At 38.1% G+C, this 21,603-nt stretch overlaps 2 protein-coding genes across 2 annotated transcripts; one reads left to right on the forward strand and one right to left on the reverse strand.

The window, feature by feature from the left end:
* Positions 1-632: 632 nt before the first annotated feature.
* On the forward strand, positions 633-1,565 carry LOC140991797 (uncharacterized). Its single transcript, XM_073461965.1, has 3 exons — positions 633-884; positions 969-1,202; positions 1,365-1,565. The coding sequence occupies exons 1-3, from the start codon at positions 633-635 to the stop codon at positions 1,563-1,565; spliced, it is 687 nt and encodes a 228-aa protein (XP_073318066.1).
* Positions 1,566-13,109: 11,544 nt separating this feature from the next.
* Positions 13,110-13,829, reverse strand: LOC140991801 (secreted RxLR effector protein 161-like). Its single transcript, XM_073461968.1, has one exon. The coding sequence runs from the start codon at positions 13,827-13,829 to the stop codon at positions 13,110-13,112; it is 720 nt and encodes a 239-aa protein (XP_073318069.1).
* Between the last annotated feature and the right edge of the window lie 7,774 nt (positions 13,830-21,603).

A 21,603-nucleotide genomic window follows, 5' to 3' on the forward strand; every position in this document is an offset into this window, starting at 1 on the left:
GGTCCCAGGCGTAGAGGGAGAAAGCGACAAGTTAGGCAGGTTATTCCGAGGAAGGATCTTCTTGAATCAAACCCTTTTGAAGTGCTCTCGCATGGGCAGGATGTAGAGCAAGATCATGTTGGGTTAGAATTTGTTGGGACGAATCCTCCAAGTGGTCATATGGAGGCTGCAGGTGTTGGTCCTTCTGATGAGGTCCAATTTGAGTCTGTTCTTAATGAGGGTGTGGACCCCAGTGGTGGGGACGTTGAGGAAGGGTTGCATTCTGTTGATTGTGCGGATGCCCTTGGGGTTCCGTCTACTTGTATGATGAATGTGTTTGATACTCCAGGGCCTTGAATTTTGAATCACAGTAGTCATTCCATTCCCTCTGTTCCTCCGTCCCCCGCTGATGCTTCCTCTATGATAGAGGAATTGGTTGCTAGGCAGGGCCCTTCAGTTAGTGAACTTGTCTTCCGGCTGGAATCGGCTGGAGATACTGATCAGGAATTTGAACGACATTCTGAGACGGGTGATGGTTGTAGTTCTGAAGGTTTTGCTCTGGACTCTGATATGTCTGACATTAAGAAAATAAAGGAGAATGCTTTTCATAGGTCGCGTAAAAAGCGACAGGGCGATTCTTCTGCCCGTTCTCCATGAATCTTCTCATATGGAATGTGAGGGGGCTCCGGGGCTCGGAGTTTCAACAAAGGCTACATGCCTATGTCAAAGAAAAGAGAGTTAAGATTTTGGCTATTTTGGAACCCATGATTGATCTTGATGTTCGTTTTATGACTCGTCGTTTTGGTTTCTCTAGAGTTATATCGAATTCATCGGGTCAGATTTGGGTTTTCTTTGCTGAGGATGTGAGGGTTGAGTGTCTCCTTGATCACATTCAATTCATTCATGTTAGAGTCTCAGCCCCTTTTTTGCCAACTTGTGTCTTTTGTTCTTTTGTGTATGCTAAGTGAGACTACATTGAACGCAGACAGCTTTGGGATTCCATGCTTCAAGTTAAGCCTGATCAGGGCCCTTGGCTTGTTGGTGGCGATTTTAATGTAGTCATAAATGCGTCCGAGTGTTTGGGTTCTTCCGATGGGAGGCTGCTTCCCATGGAAGAGTTCAATCATTTTATTTTGGATTCCGTGCTAGTGGATGCTGGATTTGGGGTCTTTGTTCACGTGGACGAACAAGACCATTTGGAAGCGTTTAGATCGGGTTTTTGTGTCTGTTGACTGGGTTATCATTTTCATTCTATACGTGTGGAGCACCTCTGCCGTACAGTCTCTGATCATTGTCCCCTTTTTGTGTCAGTCCCGATTTTTGTTAGTGGCCCGAGTTCTTTTCGCTTTCAGAGCATGTGGCTTAGTCACCATGGCTTTTTGCAGATGGTGAGACTTAACTGGAATTTGCCGTGTCATTTGGATGGCATGCACCGTCTTTTTGTGAAACTGAAGCGTCTCAAGAGCCACTTGAAATGGTGGAATAAGAGCGTTTCTGGTAATCTTTTTGCCAAACTTGCTGAGGCGGAGCAGGCTGTCCGGCTTGCCGAGGAAGTTTGCGAGGTTGATCTTTCTGAGTTGCATTGAACTAGTTTGTCCAATTGCAATGCGGATCTTGCTTGGGTTACCGCCATGGAGGCGGATTTTTGATGGCAAAAAGCCACTTGTAGGTGGTTAGAAGATGGTGAGCAGAATACCAAACTCTTCCACAATATGGTCAAGAAAAAAAATATGGCCAATAAGATTTTCCGTATTTGGGATAATAGTTCTTGCATTACTTCCCCTGAGCTTATTCAGCAGTCTGGGGCCGTCTTTTTTCAAAACCTGCTTACTGAGGATCCTTCTGTGCTTGACTGCTTAGATTTTTCTGAGTTTCCTTCGGTTATCTCGGATTTGGAGAATGCCAGTATTGTTGCTCCTCCCTCTTTAGAGGAGGTGCGGGCGACTGTTTTCTCCATCCATCGTGATAGTGTGGCGGGGCCTAATGGTTTCTCTTCGACGTTCTTTCTGCATTGCTGGGAGATCGTCCACCAGGATGTTTTGGGTGCGGTCTTGGATTTTTTTCGAGGTAGCCCCATGCCACAGGGGTTTACTGCCACCACAATCACTTTGATTCCCAAAGTTGAGGGTGCTCATGCTTGGTCGGACTTTCGTCTTATCAGCCTGTGCAATGTGACGAATAAGATAATTTCCAAACTATTGTACTCTCGACTGAGGAATGTGGTAGAGAGGCTTAATTCGTTGAATCAGAGTGGCTTTGTTCCAGGCCGGATGATTTCGGATAATATCCTCCTTGCTCAGGAGCTCACTCATAGTCTCTCTCTCCCCACTCGTGGTGGTAATGTTATTTTGAAGTTGGATATGGCCAAAGCATATGATTGGGTCCAATGGTCTTTCTTGTTGGATGTTTTGAGGCATTATGGGTTTTCCGAGCAGGTGGTGGCGATGATTCTGCCTGCATCTCCCATTATCATTTCTCAGTTAATATCAATGGCTCCCTTACTGGGTTTTTTGGATCCACCAGGGGCCTCAGGCAGGGTGATCTTTTGTCCCCACTTCTTTTCATTTTGGGGGCTGAGTACCTTTCACGTGGTCTCGATCATCTTTATAGACAGCATCCTGCGCTTAGGTACCGCTCTGGTTGTGATATTCTTCTTTTCTACCTGGCTTATGCTGATGATATCATTATTTTTGCCAATGGTGGGACTCGGGAGATGCAGTGCCTTATGGATTTTTTTCATCATTATGAAAACTGCCCGGGGCATCTGGTGAATGCAGTTAAAAGTGCCTTGATTTTGCCTCCGATGTGTTATGGGCGTCTCCGCTCCCGTCTACTTCGTATCACCGGGTTTGTTAAGGGCTATTTGCCTATCAAGTACCTCGGAGTCCCTTTGTTCCGTGGGAACAGAGTTTGTTCCCTTTTTGATTCTCTCTTGCAGTTGGTGCGTAAGAGGTTGGAGGGTTGGGAACTTAAAACTCTTTCCCCAGGGAGCCGTATGACCCTACTTCGGAGTGTTCTCCTCTCGGTCCCAATTCACTTGTTCCAGGTGGTTCAACCATCTTTGGCGGTTATGGAGAGGCTTGAGAATGTTTTTAATGGCTTCCTGTGGGGGTTAAGACCCTTGGATAAGAAATGGCATTGGGCGAGGTAGTCTCGTGCCTATCTTCATGTTGATGAAGGGGGTCTTGGCTTCCGCAGATTGAAAGAAATTGTGGACAGCTTCTCCATAAAACTGTGGTTTCGGTTCAGGTAGGGCTCTTTCCTCTGGGCCAAATTTTTGATGAGGAAGTATTGTCTCTTGGCGCACCCAGCTTGTGTCTCTTCTCGTGGTGTTATCTCTCCCACTTGGCGACGTTTGCTCCAGATCAGGCCTCGTGCGGAGTAGATTGTGTTGGTCTCGATTCTTTTGGGAGAGCCGGATTTGGCTCGATGGATTCATAGCTCCGATGGCGCTTTTTCTATCAAGTCTGCTTTGGAGTTGATTCGTTTGCGCGCCCCGACTTCTGATATTCTTCGCCCCCCGTTGGGGTAGTTGGTTAAGGCCTATGATTTCATTCTTTCTTTGGAGATTTTGGCATCAATGGCTCCCAGTTGATGAGGTGCTCCAGCGCCTTTTTGCATTAGCATCTCGTTGTCAGTGATGTAACATGTCAGAGACATTCACACATTTTTTTATTTGTAGCCCGGTGGCTCGCTCTGTTTGGCATTTTTTTGGTGTTGTCTTTAGGGTTCGTATCCCTGACACTGAGGATTTCAGGTTATTCCTTAGTCCGTGGAAGAGTGATCTGGTTTGGGCGCCAGGGGGCCATGTGAGGGAGTTTCTTCCTTTCATTGTTTTGTGGTTTCTCTGGGCTGCTCGGAATGATGCGAAGCACCGCCAGCTCTCCATTTCTGGGGAGACGGTGAAGTTCCAGATCCTGTCTTACCTGCGCCTCGCCCATTCTGCGCATACTGTTAAGCCCAAACATTGGGTGGGCTTTTTTCACGTGGCGAGATCGCTGGGTATTTCGGTTGGTTTTCACAGATATCATCGGACGGCGATTGTTCGTTGGCTTTGGCCGCCGTCGGGTTGTTTTAAGTTAAATGTGGATGGGAGTTTGAGAGGCAACCCTGGAGACTCTACGGTTGGTGGCGTCGTTCGTAATGACTCTGGGCGGGTATTGCTTTCATTCAGTGAGTTCATTGAAACTGGGTCTAATATCCGGGCGGAACTCTAGGCGGTCTGGAGGGGTCTTATCCTTTGTTCTGATATTTCTCTTTTCCCTCTTTGGATCGAGGTTGATTCTCATATTTCTATTCTGATACTCCGCTCTCGTAGGTGTTGTTGGGATTTGGATCACATTGTGTCTCAGATTTTGGTCCTTCTGAGGGGGCGTATGGTTCATATTTCGCATATCTTCCGGGAGGGTAATTCTGTGGCTGATGCGTTGGCGACGAGGGCCCATGACCTTAGACAGTTTACCTTAGAGTTAGGGCCTTCTTTACCCAGCCACATCTTCATCCTTGCCCGCTCTGATCGTTCAGGGCTTCCATACCTCCGATGTAGATATTCTTAGCCATTTGCAGCCCCTTCTTCCTTTTGGCTCTATTTCTATATCTATATCTAGTTATATATATATATATATATGTACTTTTTCTTGCAGGTTATTGTTCTTGGAGGTTGTTTTTTCCTCCCCTCTACTCTGTGCAAGTGGGCCCAGACACCTGCATATGATGTGTTTTGTTACTTCTTGTTCTGGGTGGTCTTCAGCACTTTTTCTGTTGGTGCTCCTCTTTGGCTCATCCGTGGTTCCTGGTGGGCGTTTACTGCTGGTTCTCCTTGCCCGCCGTCTCAGTTATTATATCAGTGTTTGCTGGATGCTGTGGTGGTTTCAGGGGTTCTTTTCGGACGGCCATTCTGCATCGCTGTGTCTCTCTAGTCAAACTCCTACTTCATGGGCTTGGTTCATTTATTCTCTTACTTCAGATGTTGGACCTTTTTGTATTGGCTGGATTGCGATCTACATTTTGCTCTTTGATCGTCATTGTACAGTGACTTCTTGGCCAGACCTTCTTTTGACCGGTGGGCTTCGTACAGTTACCAGATACCAGATTGGATTAGTTTTGACAGCTTGGATTCTCCAGGGTGATGGCTCCGGGATGAGAGCTTCTACATGGATTCAACACTCCTCTCGCAGCTATCACTTTGTCTTCCACAGCATGTTGCTCTTAGCGCTGCTCGTCTTTGATTAGTTTTTGGCGCACTTTGGTAGTATTCTAGGGTTAGTTTTTCTTTTGTTTTTACTTCTCTAGGCTGCTCTGTTTTTATGTTTCTACTGCTTTAGCTTTTTTGGGGAGGTTTTGGTCTTGTCCCCCTCCTCTTTTAGGTTTTCTTTATGCTGTTGCTGTTTGTTTTTGTGGATATATACATGTAGGGGTCCGCCTAACCCCCCGCTTCCGGCGGTGTTTTTCTGAGAAAAAAAACCCTAAACCCTAGGCTTAGCATCTTGTTTATTTAATAAATATTTTACGGCAGAATGATCAGTGTAAACAATAGTAGTAGAACCAATTAAATAAGATCGAAACTTATCTAATGCAAATACTACTGAAAGTAATTCTTTTTCAGTAGTTGAATAATTTATTTGAGCACTATTTAAGGTTCTATTAGCATAATAAATTGCATAGGGTTTTCTTTCTTTTCTTTGTCCTAACACAGCTTCTATAACATAATCACTTGCATCACACATTAATTCAAATGGTAAAGACCAATCTGAAGGTTGTAAAATAGGTGATTAATTAAAAGATTAATTATTTTTTAAAAGCATTTTCACATTTATGAGTCCATTCAAATTGTGTATCTTTTGTTAAAAGATTTCAAATTGGTTTAGATATTACACTGAAATTTTTTATAAACCTTCAATAAAATCCTATATGATCCAAGAATGATCGAACTTCTTTAACCGTTTTTGGTGACGTTAAATTAGCAATAGCATCAACTTTGGCTTTATCAACTTCAGTTCCTTTTTCAGATATCATATATCCTAAAACAATCCCAGATTTAACCATATAATGACATCTTTCCCAATTTAAAATAAGATTTTTTTTCTTCACATTTTTTTAATATATCTTCTAGGTTTTTAAGACAATTTTCAAATGAGTTTTCAAAAACAGTTATATCATCCATAAAAACTTCTACAAATTCTTCAATCATATCACTGAAAATACTTAACATGCATCTTTGAAAAGTAGCCGGAGCATTACATAAACCAAATGACATTCTTTTAAATGCAAAGTTCCAAAAGGGCAAGTGAAAGTAGTTTTTTCTTGATTTTCTAATGATATAGGTATTTGATAATAACCCGAATACCCATCAAGAAAACAGTAATAAGAATTACCAGCTACTTTTTCTAGATTTTGATCTAAAAATGGTAGTGAAAAATGATCTTTTCTAGTTGCGTCATTTAATCTTATATAATCAATACACATACGCCAACTAGATGGAATCTTAGCTTGTAATAACTCTCCCTTTTCATTTTTTATAATAGTGATATCTGACGTTTTAGGTACTACTTGTGTTGGACTTACCCATTTACTATCTGAGATTGGATAGATAATTCCAGCATCTAATAGTTTTAATACTTCATTCTTAACAACTTCTTTCATATGTGGATTTAACCTTCTTTGTGGTTGTTGATATGTTTTAGTATTTTCTTCCAAGTGAATTCTATGTTTTCTAATTAAAGGATTTATACCTTTTATATCTTTCAAAATCCATCCAATTGCATTTTTATATTTTTTAAGTAATTTAATTAAATTTTCTTCTTGATTTTGTAGCAGAGTGGAAGAAATTACAACAGAGAATGTTTTATTTTCACCAAGAAATACATATTTCAATTCTAATGATAAAACTTTTAATTCAAGTTTTGTATTATCATCTTCTTTAAAAAAAATTTCACACTCAAAACTTTCCATTGAAAAAACTTCAAATTGTTGATTTAAGTTTTCTTCTTGCATATTTTCTTCCACAATTGTTTATATTTCATTATCATATTCATTTTCATTAATATTTGGTTGTTTACATAAATTGAACACATTAAGTTCTAGAGTCATATTTCCAAAAGACAATTTCATTATTCTATTTTGACAATTAATTAAAGCATTTGAAATTGCTAGAAATGGTTGTCCCAATATTACTGGAATTTCATTATGTACTTCTATTAGTTGTGTATCCAAAACAATAAAATCTACATGATATATGAATTTATCAACTTGAACCAACACATCTTCTACAATACCTCTAGGTATTTTGATTGACCTATCCGCAAGTAAGAGAATAATAGAAGTGTGTTTTAATTCTCCTAAATTAAGTTTTTCATAAACTGAATAAGGAAATAAATTCACACTTGATCCCAAATCTAACAAAGCTTTTTCAATTTTATTTTCTCCAATAGTACATGAAATTGTTGGACAACCAGGATCATTATATTTTAAACTAGAATTATTTTGTAGAATAGAACTTACTTGTTCAGCCAAGAATGTTATCTTCTTCACATGCAATTTTCTCTTCACAGTACATAAGTCTTTTAAAAAATTTTCATAGGAAGGTACTTGTTTAATGGTATTAAATAACGAAATATTTATTTTTACTTGTTTAAAAACTTCATAGATATCAGAATCATTCTTTTGTTTTTTATGATTTGTTAATGCATGAGGAAAGATGGGATGTTTATTTGACTCATTTACTATTCTATATGATTTATCATTCACCATCTTATTCTTAGAATTTAAGGTATCATCATTTTCAGAAGTATCAGTGTTGGGGATCGATATTGAGTTTAGAGAGAGGGTGAATAAACTCTATCATTTGTTAATCTCTTTTTCAAAAGGTGTTAAAATCCTGTTAGAGATTGTAGCTGATCTTGTTCAAATATATAACCAACAAATCACAAAATAGAGCGGAAACGATCTGATGGTTTGAGGGGTGAAAATGATAAAAACAGTAGGCAATAGACAATGGTTGTTTATGGAAGTTCGAAGATAAAATCTTCTACGTCTCCCCTTCTTCTGTTTCCAGAAGGTGTCGCTAAAAGACTTTAGATTTTACAGTACAACACTTGTACAAACCCATTTCAGCAGGACTTACCCTTTGCCTACTGAAACTCTTAGCTTCACAACACAATGTAAATAATTGCAACAAAGTTCTGGAAAATAATATTTTCCAGATTACAAACTCTTTTTAACAAGATATGAGTAATGTGAATAGCTTGGAGAGTGTGAACAACAGCAGCACAAGATGATCTCAACAAATCAGATATATGTTATGAAGCGTGTGCTACTTTTCTGTATATTGAGCTTGAATAAGATAGGTAGTTCTGAGTGCTCAAATCGACGTTTGTATAATAGAGAATGTGTTCGTTGTTGAGTTCAGGTGGGGTAACGTATAAACGTCGTTGATCTTGTGTATTTATAGAAGTCTTGATTCCAACGTCTATAAACAAAACGGCTTCTTAGACTTCTGATAAAATCAGCTTTAATACCTGAAAAGGGTCCTGCAGAAATCTTTGATACAGTCAGTCTTGTTTTCATACTAAAACTGGTAAGACGTAATAAATAACTTCGTACAGCATTAATGGTGCAATTAATGCTAGAAACTAGGTAAAGTAACGGTAACATTTAAGATTAGTTCTGTTTGCACAAAATATGCTAAGTTACTCTAGTTTAGACTGAGTTCTGCGTCTGGTTTTCTAACCCGTTGAAGCTTAGTTCTGCTTCTAGTTTAGTGAGATGAAGACTTCTGCTTTATATTTCCTGCTGATTTTAACTAATGACCTGTTGGTTTTGATTCTCATCGCCACTATTAAGTTAAGTCTAACAATTTCCCCTTTTGTGGTGATGCCAAAACCTATACGTTAGCAGAGATAAATAATAGCAATATAAAGCATATGACAATTATATTAAGATAATTAAACGACAAAAGTTTTAGTCATCGGTGCCAATGTCCCTGAAAATGATTTCGTCATTCTGAGCATCTTGATCTCTTCTCGCAGAGGATTCTGCCATGTCTCCAGTTCTTCTTTCTTCTGCTTGTCTTCCTTCTGGTTCTGCTTCCCCCTTTTTGGCATCAACGGCCATAACTCGAGCAAATAAATCATCCATGCGTCCAGAGAGATTTAGAATTCCATTGTTCAGCTTCTCCAGATAGGGCGCCTGATGAGAAACTCGTTCATTGAGAGCAATAAGAGATTGAGATTGGGACTCAATCTTGACATCCATAGATTCCATTTTGGTGGAGACTGAACGAATAGATTCATCATGATCGATGAGTCATTTGATCATGTCAACTTGTCCGACCATGATGGTACCTTGGCTTCTGGAAACAGCTTGTCTAAAAACAATGGTCTCAGCATGCAGTTTACTCAAAGATTCCGTCGTGCAAGAAACTTCTTTAGATATACAATCACAGAAATACTTTGATCCACTGACTTCTCCAGCATGTTCACGACATAGCTGCTTCACTATCTCAGAGATTTTGTTGAGATTCTTTTGCAAAGTATCTATCTCATATTCCATATCAAAATGTTCTGGTTCTGGAGATGGAGTCCTTGCGAGCATACGCTGCTTGATTTAAACAGTACGAGCAGTATGAGCAGCTGAGTCAGAAATGGATACAACCAATGCAGTAGAAGTTTCAATTGATCAAGGATGTAGTTTATGCGATCAGTAGAAGGACCAGGTTCAGCAGAGCTTACTTCTGGAGCAGTAGAGGTTCGATTGGAGCTTCTGAGAGTACCACATCATTAGCCTGAGTTGATTTTGGTGCAGTAGCAGCAGTAAGAACAATGGATTGAATAACTTCATCCACTGAAGCCAACTCTCGGACAAAAATCAGGGACGATGATTGAGTAGGCAGTTCTGGTGATGCAGGAGTACTAGAGACCTTTGCTTCTGAAGGAGCTGTGGTCCTTTCCTCATCTGGCTGTATCTGCAGAAGTTCAGGGACCATGCCTACCCTGTATGGAAGAGGCTTAGCAAAAGCCTGCTCTTGAACTTGAATCCGCTCACTCAAAGAATGCATCTGATCAGTCATAAGCTTGATAACATCCTGATCATGAGGAGCAGTAGGACTCATTGGATCAAAATTAGACTTTAGAGTCTTCAACACAGAGTCCATCTCCTTCTGTTTCAATTGATCAAGGATGTAGTTTATGCGATTCATCGCTTCTATGACGTTTTTGGTTTTTGCAGTAGCAAAAACTTTCTTCTCATGTTTCACCTTTTGTGCAAATACGCCTTGAGTGCGGAAGTAAGTAAGAGGGTGAAAAGCTCGCACCTTCAGCCATTCATCAAAGAATAACATATCTTCTTTGGCAGATTTTTCAATTTCTTCAAGGTGAAGTTCAATGTCAGTATGCACTGTGGACTTGGTGCGTTGAGCTTGGGGCTCTTCAAACAACTTCCCCTTTCCTTTTCCTGTAGGAATATGTAGCACGGACCGAGTAGTGGAGGATCCGGCTAATGATTCTTGAATGACAACTCCAGTAGCAGGACTGAGAGTAGGCACTGAAGTTGATGTTGATGGAGCAAGAACAGCTGCTGGATCTGTAGAGGAAACAGATTTTGGTTTGGATGGGGTGGCTTCTGGAAATACTTGTCTGAAAGGGAAAATATCCAAATCAGCAATGGATTTTCTTCTGAGAAGCTTGGCCCTCCGCTTGAGCATCCCCAATCTCTTTTTCATTGTAACAAATTCATCCACATTTGGCTTAGGCCGAAGAGCAAGCACGTTATCAGCATCGGCCATAGTCACAGAAGAAGCATCCTGTTCAGTAGTGAACGGAAAGCCAGCATCCTTCAGCATCTGGCTAATCTGAACAGCAAAACCAGTACTCTTCCGTAAAATCATTTCTTTCATGACCTTGAACAGAAACCGACTCCAATCTACCTTAATATCCGAGGTGATTGCCACAATCACCTGAACCTTCTCCTTGGTTAATTGGTCAAAAGTACCAGCTTTGACAAGGAGTGCTTTTGCCACAATGTCAGCGAGCACTTAGTACTTCATTTTCAGAAGCTTCTCGAAACAAGAAGGAGAGAGTTCCTCTTCGGAAGCTGAGAAAGTAGAAAGAGCAATCGACATTTCTTCCTTCGTAATGCCTGACAGTTCAGATGTACCTGAGAATGGGAGAAGGAAAGTTTATCCAAGTAGTACAGCATCAATGGAAATAGATGCATCTCCCTGGGAATGAATGATCTTCCCTTCTTGAACAGTTGCTTTGACGAAGTATTCCAGTAGTGCGGTCTTATAAATAATAGTAGGTGCTTCCAGAAACTTTCTAAGACCTGATTTCTCAACAGCTTTAAACATTTGAACAAGTCCTTCATCTTTGATGGTAAGCACTGATGCAAAGCTGACTTGATAGGCATTGAGATTGTAAGCTCCAGCCATTTCTTCTCCTGTAAGTAAGATAACTTCGAAGTAGATTATGCAATGAAGAATACAAGAGAAAGCAGTAGCTAGAGAGCAAAAGTCTGGAATCGTAAAGGTGAAATGAAAATAAAAGGCGGTTAATATTCAAAATGTACAGTCGTCAGTGTAAACTCAAGGACACGTGTCAATATGTTTACGGTTGAGTATTTGAAAAGTTATGCAAAGTGTCAGAAAAGCTAATTTTCAAAATCAATGAAAAGAGCGGGCTGTCCAATGGGTTACTAAAAATAACCAGAAGGGGATTTGTCGTTTTATGATAATATCTACTGGAAGTCATAAAGTACTGAAGTATTTTCAGCAACTTGACAAAAGCCTGTAGACACCTTGTTTTATCGAAAAGACAAAACTCTCTTCTGCTTCTGACAAAACATGAAAATAAAAGTCAGAGGACGATACAGTTCCCCCTAAATTAATGCAATTAATAAATGGGAAGATACGATATCTGAGGGAATGACAGAGGATTCTTGGTATTCGTGTAAATACCAAGATAGTCGTCTCTTAAGCTTCCCAAGACTCTATAAATACCTGCAAGTTTACAGACTGAGTCATTTTTTCTTTTATCAAATCAAAACAAATGGGTAGTTCAAACATTATCTCGGAGTATTCTCCAGAGACTAAATCAGCAGAGGAGTTCCAAAGGCAACTTCCGGCGTCTCGTAATCAGGTGTTTGAAAACATCCTTTTTCAAGATATGAAGGCTTGGAAGAAATTCCTTGGCATATAATCTGAACAATCAGTTAGATTGTTCAAAATTATTAGGACTAAGCTGCGGAATCATCCCTTTCACAAATCACGACCATGCAAAGAGAGGGGATTCCAGCAGTCCTTAGTTAGATTCCTGTTGAAGTACTCAATGCTACTGAAGTACCTCAAACTACTGATATCAACAAATGTAGTAGATAAACACAATGTAATGCATCTGGTTTTATGAATGAAAAATCTCATTTTGTCATATTTTGTTTATCTACTGCTTTCATTGAATGATATAAAACAAAGGATAAGAGAAACTTAGTCTGGGTAAATCTGAAGAATCAAAAGACGTTTCTATTGACTTGAGGATCTTCAACTTCTTCAACATTAAGTGTCGCCTGTCTATAAATAAGACAACAAAAATGTCAGATAATAACAATTCGATATGTCTAGTTCAAATAATTTTGATGTCTGTAGCAGTACACACGTCATTGTCACAGATGAAATGTTTCCTCATCTGGAAAATCTGAAGAAGACTATTGAGGAATATGTCTGGGTAAAGGTCATGTCTTCATGGTTCAAGGTTCAAGATCTCCGAAATATGCATCAAAATGGTTTGGCTTCTATTTGCGCACAAAGAGTAGTAGCAAGGAAGTACAAACAGCAATTTGACGTCAATCATGTTACAGAGCTAACCACTGATCAAGTTCTACTGCACGTGATGCTGTGGAAGGAATGTCATCAGCTAAATAAGATCTCCACTGCTGAATCCTTCACTAGTCTTCGAATCCATGAACTGAATAATTGGATAACTGAGTGGCAAGATTCTGTAGGTTCGGAATTGGCTAATATAACATGGTATCGATTTTATTCTAAATGAAATATTGATTCCGATTCATTGTCGTCTCTTTTATTTTCTGCAAGCAAGCTGATTGTTAGTTGAATAACATATAACAAAATAATAACAATAAAGTCAAGTTAAGTCGATTAAGCCAAGTATATTTCTAAAATAAGAAAACTTATTCTCACGCAGAGGTTTCATAAATATGTCTGCTGCTTGTTGATCAGTAGGGACATATTCCAGACGGATGTCCTTCTTCTGCACATGATCTCTGATAAAATGATGTCTGATATCTATGTGCTTCGTTCTGGAATGCAAGACTGGATTATGCGTGATAGCTATAGCACTTGTATTGTCACAGAATATGGGTGATTTAGAAGCTTGAACTCCATAGTCCTTTAGTTGTTGCTGTATCCAAAGTAATTGAGAGCAGCAACTTCCAGCAGCAAGATATTCTGCTTCTACAGTAGATGTAGCTATGGAAGTCTGCTTCTTACTGAACCAGGAGATCAACCTATCACCAAGAAATTGACAAAAATCACTGGTGTTTTTTCTATCCAGTTTGCAACCTGCATAGTTAGCATCTGAATATCCAATAAGATTGAAAGATGAATCCTTGGGATACCATAGACCGACATTTTGAGTACCCATCAGGTATTTCAGAATAAGCTTAGCAGCAATAAAATGTGATTGCTTAGGGTTAGACTGAAATCTTGCACAAATACAAACAGCAAACATAATATCAGGTCTACTAGCAGTAAGGTATAACAATGAGCCAATAAGACCATAATACTCAGTTACCTCTACTGAGATTTCACTCTCATCTTTATCAAGTTTAGTAGATGAGCTCATTGGAGTAGAAGCAGCAGAGCATGTTTCCATGCCAAAATTTTTTAGTAGTTCTTTTGTATACTTAGCCTAATTTATGAAGATTCATGTATCCAGTTGCTTGATTTGCAGTCCTAAGAAGAATGTTAATTCTCCCATCATACTCATCTCAAATTGATCCTGCATCATCTTAGCAAACTTTTCACACAATTTGGGGTTATTTGACCCAAAGATAATGTCATCAATATAAATCTGAACTAACAAAATGTGCTTATTTTTAACAAATGTGAATAAAGTTTTATCTATCGTGCAAATGGTTTAATCATGATTAACAAGAAATTGTGAGAGAGTGTCATACCAAGCTCTAGATGCCTGTTTCAAACCATACAATGCTTTATGTAATTTAAAGACATGAAGAGGTAAGAAATGATCAATAAAATCTGGAGGTTGTTCGACGTAAACTTCTTCTTGCAGTAGGCCGTTTAGGAAAGCACTCTTCACATCCATCTGATGGACTTTAAAGTTCTTGAAGGCAGCAAAGGCTAAGAATATTCTGATAGCTTCAAGCCTTGCTACTGGTGCAAAGGTCTCATCATAGTCTATTCCTTCCTCTTGTCTAAAACCTTGAGCCACCAGTCTTGTTTTATTTCTGACTACATTGCCTTCTTCATTCAACTTGTTTCTGAATACCCACCGAGTTCCAATGACTGCTTGATGAGTTGGTCTAGGTACAAGAAACCACACTTCATTTCTTTTAAATTGATTTAGCTCTTCTTGCATTACTTCAATCCAACTAGGATCCAGAAGAGCTTCTTCAATCTTCTTAGGCTCAACCTGAGAAATAAAAGCAACATGAACATATTCATTAACCATTTGCCTTCTGGTTCTTAATGGTGCTGCTGGATTACCAATAACCAAAGGTGGAGGATGAGATTTTCTCCAAATAAAAGGGTTTAAAGGGAATTCTTCCTGATTTGAGCAATTTTGGTCATGCTCAGGTAAAGCAGTAGAAGGTTCTGGAATGTTCACTTCTGGTTCTGGTATATCCTATGTCTCAACAATTTGTTCTACCAGAGGAGTGTCTGGTTTTGGATTTTGAACGTCTTTGACACTTGGTACTGCATCATCTTCACTATCCAGTTCAAGATGAATCATGTCTATCATGTTACTTAGATTTGAAATGTCGGAAGTTTCAGGAACACTACTATCTTCATCAAAAACAACATGAATAGATTCTTCAACATTAAGAGTTCTATTATTAAAAATTCTGAAAGCTTTACTTACTGCTGAATATCCAAGAAAAATTTCAACATCTGATTTTGAGTCAAATGTAAACAAATAATTTTTATCATTATTGTGCACAAAGCTTCTGCAGCCAAACACATGAAAATAAGATACATTAGACTTACTCCCTTTCCATATCTCATAAGGAGTCTGATTGTGTCTTTTTTGATCATGGTTCTGTTTTGCGTATAGCAAGCTGTGTTGATTGCTTCTGCCCATAAGCGCTGAGAGATGTCTGCATCTGCTAGTATTGTTCTAGCAGCTTCTTTAAGAGTTCTGTTCCTCCTCTCAGCCACTCCATTTGGTTGAGGCGTTCTGACAGCTGAATATTCATGATGAATACCCTATTCATCCAAATATAACTCAAGAACTTTGTTAGTAAACTCAGTGCCCCGATCACTTCTGATTTTTATGATGGAAACTGATTTTTCATTTTGAATCTTTTTCAGAAGCTTAATCAAGAGGCTACTGGTTTGATCTTTTCCAGCAAAAAATATTACCCAAGTAAATCTAGAAAAATCATCAACAACAACAAGGGTATATTTCATTCCCCCTAAGCTCGTGATAGAGATTGGACCAAACAAGTCCATATGTAATAATTTCAAACACCTTGAAGTTGATTTACTACCTTTATTCTTGAAACTAGATCTCACCTGCTTACCAAGTTGACATGCAGAACATACATGATTCTTAACAAAATTAATATCGGGCAAACCATCAACTAAGTTCTGCTTCTTCAGATTATTGATAGACTTGAAGTTCAGGTGATTCAATCTCTTGTGCCATAACTAATGTTTATCATTATGAGATGCAACTAAACATGTAGGAATATTAACATGATCCTTATTTCATGAAACTTTGTATGTGTTGCCTCATCTTTTTCTAGTTAGTACAGTAGACTCATCAGCATTTTTAACTGTGCATGTGTGCTTCTGAAAAGCTACCGAATAACCATTATCACACAGTTGACTAATACTGATTAAATTATAACAGAGATTCTCAACTAAGAGCACGTCATTTAAAATGATGTTACCATGAATAATCTTACCCTTACCCATGGTTTTACCTTTTGAGTTGTCCCCAAAAGTTATCTTTGGTCCATTACAACTCATTACTTCTGTTAGAAGCACTCCAAAAAAAATGACTTTCCGCAGCGCATCATCAACAGCGTGCATTAAAAGCACGCTGCGAATAGTACTTTTAACGGCGTGCTTCAATATGTGCGCTGTTAATATTGTTGCACTTGACAGAAATAACGGCGTGCAGTAAAAGCACTCTGCGGAAAGTAATATCTGCAGCGTGCATTTATGTGTGCTGTAAATATTATATACTTTCAGCAGCGTGCTTTTAATGTGCGCCGTTAATAACATATATATTAACGGCGCGCATTAAAAGCACGCTGCGGAAAGTCATATGATATACTATCCGCAGCGTGCAATAATGTGCGCTGTTAATACTCTATGCATTCACGGCGCGCAGTAAAAGCACGCCGTTGAAAAGGGTGACTTTTTAAATTAGTGACGGTTTATTAAACCGTCGCTAATGTAACTTTGCGACAGTTTTAAAAACCGTCGCTAAATTTAGAGACGGTATAAAATAACCCGTCGCCGATTTTAAATGGACGACGGTTTAATAAATAACCGTCGCTTTTAGCGACGATTTTTATTTAACTGTCGCTAATAGTTGTAAATCGGCGACGGTTATGTTTAAACCGTCGCTACTAGCGACAGTTTAATGCAAAACTGTCGCTAATTGTCTATAAATATCCGATTTCCGTTCCACTTTCACATCACTTTACAACACTTAAACTTTTCTCTAATATGCGTTTTTTATTTTGGTTTAAGTACATTTTTTTTTAAATTTTTGGTTAATTTTTTAAGTGTTAGTTAAGAGATGATAGTTTTACTGGAATTTTTTTTAAAATTTATTAAATTATAAAAGTAATTTTTTTTTAGTTTTACGCAAAATTTAGCGACGGTTTAATGAACTGTCGCTAAATGTAGCGACAGTTTTGTAACCGTCGCTAAATTTAAACACCGTCTTTCCATTAGCGACGGAGTAGTAACTGTTGCTAATTTAGCTACGGTATTTTTGGTATTGAACCGTCGCAAATTAGCGACGGTTATCTTAAAAATCGTCGCTAATATTTAGATTTTTTTAATATTAACGGCGTGCATTGCACGCTGCGGATAGTTGTATTAACAGCGTACATAAGCACGCCGTTGATAGTAGTATTAACAGCGTGCGCATGCACGCTGCGGATAAACTTGAACTTTCAACAGCTTGCAATTTCGCAGCGTGCAATGTGCGCCGCGGAAAGAGTATTTGCGCGCTGCGAAAAGCCATTTTTGTTGTAGTGAAGATTCTTTTATCCAGTCATATGTCTGGAACTTCCACTATCCAGATACCATATAGAGCTGCTGATCTTGGCTTTCTTCTCATATTCATGCAAACACAAATTTTAGTAACTGGTACCCAATCTATTTGGGTCCAAGCCTTATCAGTCCCTTAGGAACCCACATTTGTACAATTCTTGGTGGTTTTGTACTTCGGGTATCCACAGAGGTATGTGCAACAGAAGGTCTGTTATTTCTAACAGTATGCATTTTAGAATGTTGTTCTTCTCTTCTATTCTTGTTGTCTGGCCTGTATCTCTTCTGAACCGGTCTACTATTATAGTACTGGTAGTTTTTAACCTTCATAGAGGGTTGTCCTCCTGATTTGAATCCTCTACTGGATCCAGCACTCTGGTGAACTCTACTCTTAGGTTTAACATAACCCAGACCATAATGGTTTCTTCTGTCCATCTGATTTACAAACTTTTCAACTTGAACAGTTGGTACTACAGGTTCATATACCACACTGGACTTAACAAAGTAAATGAATTTCCCTTTGTTCATATCCAGTATTGGTTTTGTACTAGTTTCTGAAGTGCTTTCATTGTTACTGAAACCGATATCACTCCTGTCTCCAGATTGTTTCTGTAACTCCTGCATCTTCTCCAAAGAAACAGAAGACTTGTTCCATGCATTTACCAGTACTGATAGCTTCTTATTTTCAGATCTCATTGTCTGGTATTCTGCATTTACTCTTTCATTCTCAGGTTTCAACTTACTTATCTCAACTTTTAGATCACTACAGCTGTTTTCTTGCAAGCAAGTAAACTTACTGATTTGATCTTTTAAGTTTTGATTTTCACTCTTAACTTCCTCGAATGATTAAGAAAGTCTTGAGTACTCTTCCACCATGTCATTCAGTGCATTAACCAAATCAATTCGTGTAAATTCATTAGAGTCAAAATCAAATACCTCTCCAGATGTCAAGGTTGATTCAGTGTCTGCCATGAGGCATTTGACTTCTTCTGCATCGCTGTCGCTGGAATGATCATCTGAGTCAGAAGATTCAGAGCTAGAATCTGCCCACTTGGAATTTTTTTCCTCAGCAATCATGGCTTTGCGATCTCTTCTGGACTTCTTGTCATTCCGCTTGTACTCCTTCTTCTGGTCATCCTTCTTGGGCTTCGGACAATCAGCAATAAAGTGACCAATCTTTCCACAGTTAAAACACGCCGTATCACCAGATGGTGATTCCTTCTTGAAATTCCGGTTAGGATTCTAATAAGCTCTGTGATTCTTCTTCATGAATCTGGAAAATTTCTTCACAAATAATGACATTGCATCATTGCTGATCTGTTCAGCAGTCCTGTCAGATGTGCTTTCAGTAGCAGTAGCAGTAGCAGTAGCAACAAGAGCCTTGGTAGGTTGATTTGACGAGGGCTCTTCTCCACTTCTCAGTTCCAGTTCAAACTCATAGGCTTTTAAGTCTGCAAACAAGTCATGCAGTTTCAACTTGTTCAGATCTTTCGATACTCGCATAGCCATAGTTTTTACATCCCATTCTCTGGGTAGAGCTCTCATTACTTTGAGTGCTATTTCTCTGTTTCTGTGCTCTTTACCCAGAGCTGCCAATTCATTAACCAAACTGCTGAAACGTTCATCAAACTCACTCAGAGTTTCTCCGGCTTTCATTTTGATATTTTCAAATTTTTTCATAGCCACAGATAACTTGTTTTCTTTAGTCTGCTCATTTCTTTCACAGATTTGAATGAGGTTCTCCCAGATTTTCTTTGCAGTAGAGCACATCTTAATCTTACTGAAGGTATTTTTGTCGAGAGTTTTGTATAGAATGTCCTTCGCAACATTATCAAGATTAGCTTTCTTTTTGTCTTCACTGGTCCATTTGCTCCTGTGCTTTTCAACCATCTGAGGAGCACCATCAGTAACAACTATAGTTGTATTATGCTTTAAAATCTTCAGGGGACCATCTGTGATGACAAACCATATGTCATCATCTTGAGCTGCAAGATGAGCTTGCATCCTGATCTTCCAGTTGTCAAAATCTTCTTTTGAGAACATAGGAACTTTGCTGAAATGTGCCATATCTGTTATAAATTTTCAGTACAAGAATAGCATGCTCTGATACCACTTGTTGGGGATCGATATTGAGTTTAGAGAGAGGGTGAATAAACTCTATCCTTTGTTGATCTCTTTTTCAAATGATGCTAAAATCATGTTAGAGATTGTAGCTGATCTTGTTCAAATAACCAACAAATCACAAAATAGTGCGGAAACGATCTGATGGTTTGAGGGGTGAAAATGATAAAAACAGTAAGCAGTAGACAATGGTTGTTTATGGAAGTTCGAAGATAAAATGTTCTATGTCTCTCCTTCTTCTGTTTCCAGAAGGTGTCACTAAAAGACTTAGGATTTTACAGTACAATACTTGTACACACCCACTTCAGCAGGACTTACCCTTTGCCTACTGAAACTCTTAGCTTCACAACACAATGTAAATAATTGCAACAAAGTTATGGAAAAGACTCTTTTCCAGATTACAAACTCTTCTTAACAAGATATGAGTAATGTGAATAGATTGGAGAGTGTGAGAAATAGCAGCACAAGATGATCTCAACAGATTAGATATATGCTATGAAGCGGGTTCTTCTTTTCTGTATATTGAGTTTGAATAAGATAAATAGATCTGAGTGCTCAAATCGATGTTTGTATAATAGAGAATGTGTTCGTTATTGAGTTCAGGTGGGGTAACGTATAAACGTCGTTGATCTTGTGTATTTATAGAAGTTTTGATTCCAACGTCTATAAATAAAACGGCTTCTTAGACTTCTGATAAAATCAGTTTTAATACCTGAAAAGGGCCCTGCAGAAATCTTTGATACAGTCAGTCTTTTTTTCATACTAAAACTGGTATGACGTAATAAATAACTCCGTACAACATTAATGGTGCAATTAATACTAGTACTAGGTAAAGTAACGAGAACATTTAAGATTAGTTCCGTTTGCCCAAAAGACGTTAAGTTACTCTAGTTTAGACTGAGTTTTGCTTCTGGTTTTCTAACCCGTTGAAGCTTAGTTCTGCTTCTGGTTTAGTGAGATGAAGACTTCTGCTTTATATTGTCTGCTGATTTTAACTAATGACCTGCTGGTTTTGATTCTCATCGCCACAATTAAGTTAAGTCTAACAATCAGAATTATCATCTTTATTCTTTGAATTTAAATTATCCTTGTTTTCATTGCTATATGGATAACTATTTTACAACTTCTAAGAGTAATAACAGATTTTATTTGATCAATTTTATTATTATTTAATTCTTGATTTTGATTTTTAGGATTAGGTTGAGGTTGAGATAGAATTTTTCACTTTTCCTGAATATTAAGTGCAGATGCAAATTTTGCAAGAGTTTCTTTCAAATAGCTTATAGATGAATGTTTTGAATATTGATAGACTCTTGTTTTTGGATAAATGCATGAATTACGTCTTCAAAGTTTTTTCTTGGAGGTATAACATAAGGAATATAACCTTGATGATTTTGGTTATTTTGAAAATGTTGTTGTGAAGGTTGTGCATTATTATCTTTCCTTCAACTAAAATTAGGATGATTTTTCCATCCAAGATTATATGAATGTGAAAAAAGATCTAACATTGGTTTTTTATAATTGTTAACATAATCTGCTTGTTCATGGAGACATTCTTTAAATGAAGGTAATGTTGGACAATCTTTTGTAGAATGATCATGTGTATCACATATATGACAAACAATTTCTTGAATACTTTTTAATTGATCACTCTTTTTCATTTCTAATGACTCAATTTTTCTTGCTAAAGATGCAAGTGTAGCTTAAATATCTATATCATCTTTAAGATTATAGATATCACCCACATTTGTTGAATTATTGACTTTGCCTTCCACATATTCAAGAACTGAACAACCTTAGTTTTATTGTTACAAACTTCCTCAAATTCTCTTAGATGTAAATATGGATTTTCAGAATCTAAGCCATGAAAATTTGGTAAAAGTTGAATAATTTGAGGTTTAAAGTTTAAATTAGATGCATCAGGAGGAAAAACTAAAAGATGGGGCACTAGTTCTAATAGGGTTCATATGGTGCCTAAGTGTTCTTAATTGATCATGTTCTTGATTATTATTATTATTATT

The sequence above is a fragment of the Primulina huaijiensis genome, chromosome 13 (assembly GCF_012295235.1).
Source record: "Primulina huaijiensis isolate GDHJ02 chromosome 13, ASM1229523v2, whole genome shotgun sequence".
In the NCBI taxonomy this organism is placed as follows: Eukaryota; Viridiplantae; Streptophyta; class Magnoliopsida; order Lamiales; family Gesneriaceae; genus Primulina; species Primulina huaijiensis.

Excerpts from the sequence above, each read along its gene's own strand:
- LOC140991801 (XM_073461968.1), bottom strand. The coding sequence starts at position 13,829 with ATGAGCTCATCTACTAAACTTGATAAAGATGAGAGTGAAATCTCAGTA.
- LOC140991797 (XM_073461965.1), top strand. The coding sequence starts at position 633 with ATGAATCTTCTCATATGGAATGTGAGGGGGCTCCGGGGCTCGGAGTTT. Across the intron at positions 885-968 it reads ATCACATTCAATTCATTCAT|CTTTGGGATTCCATGCTTCA; the intron begins GTTAGAGTCTCA and ends GAACGCAGACAG. Across the intron at positions 1,203-1,364 it reads CGTTTAGATCGGGTTTTTGT|ATGGTGAGACTTAACTGGAA; the intron begins GTCTGTTGACTG and ends GGCTTTTTGCAG.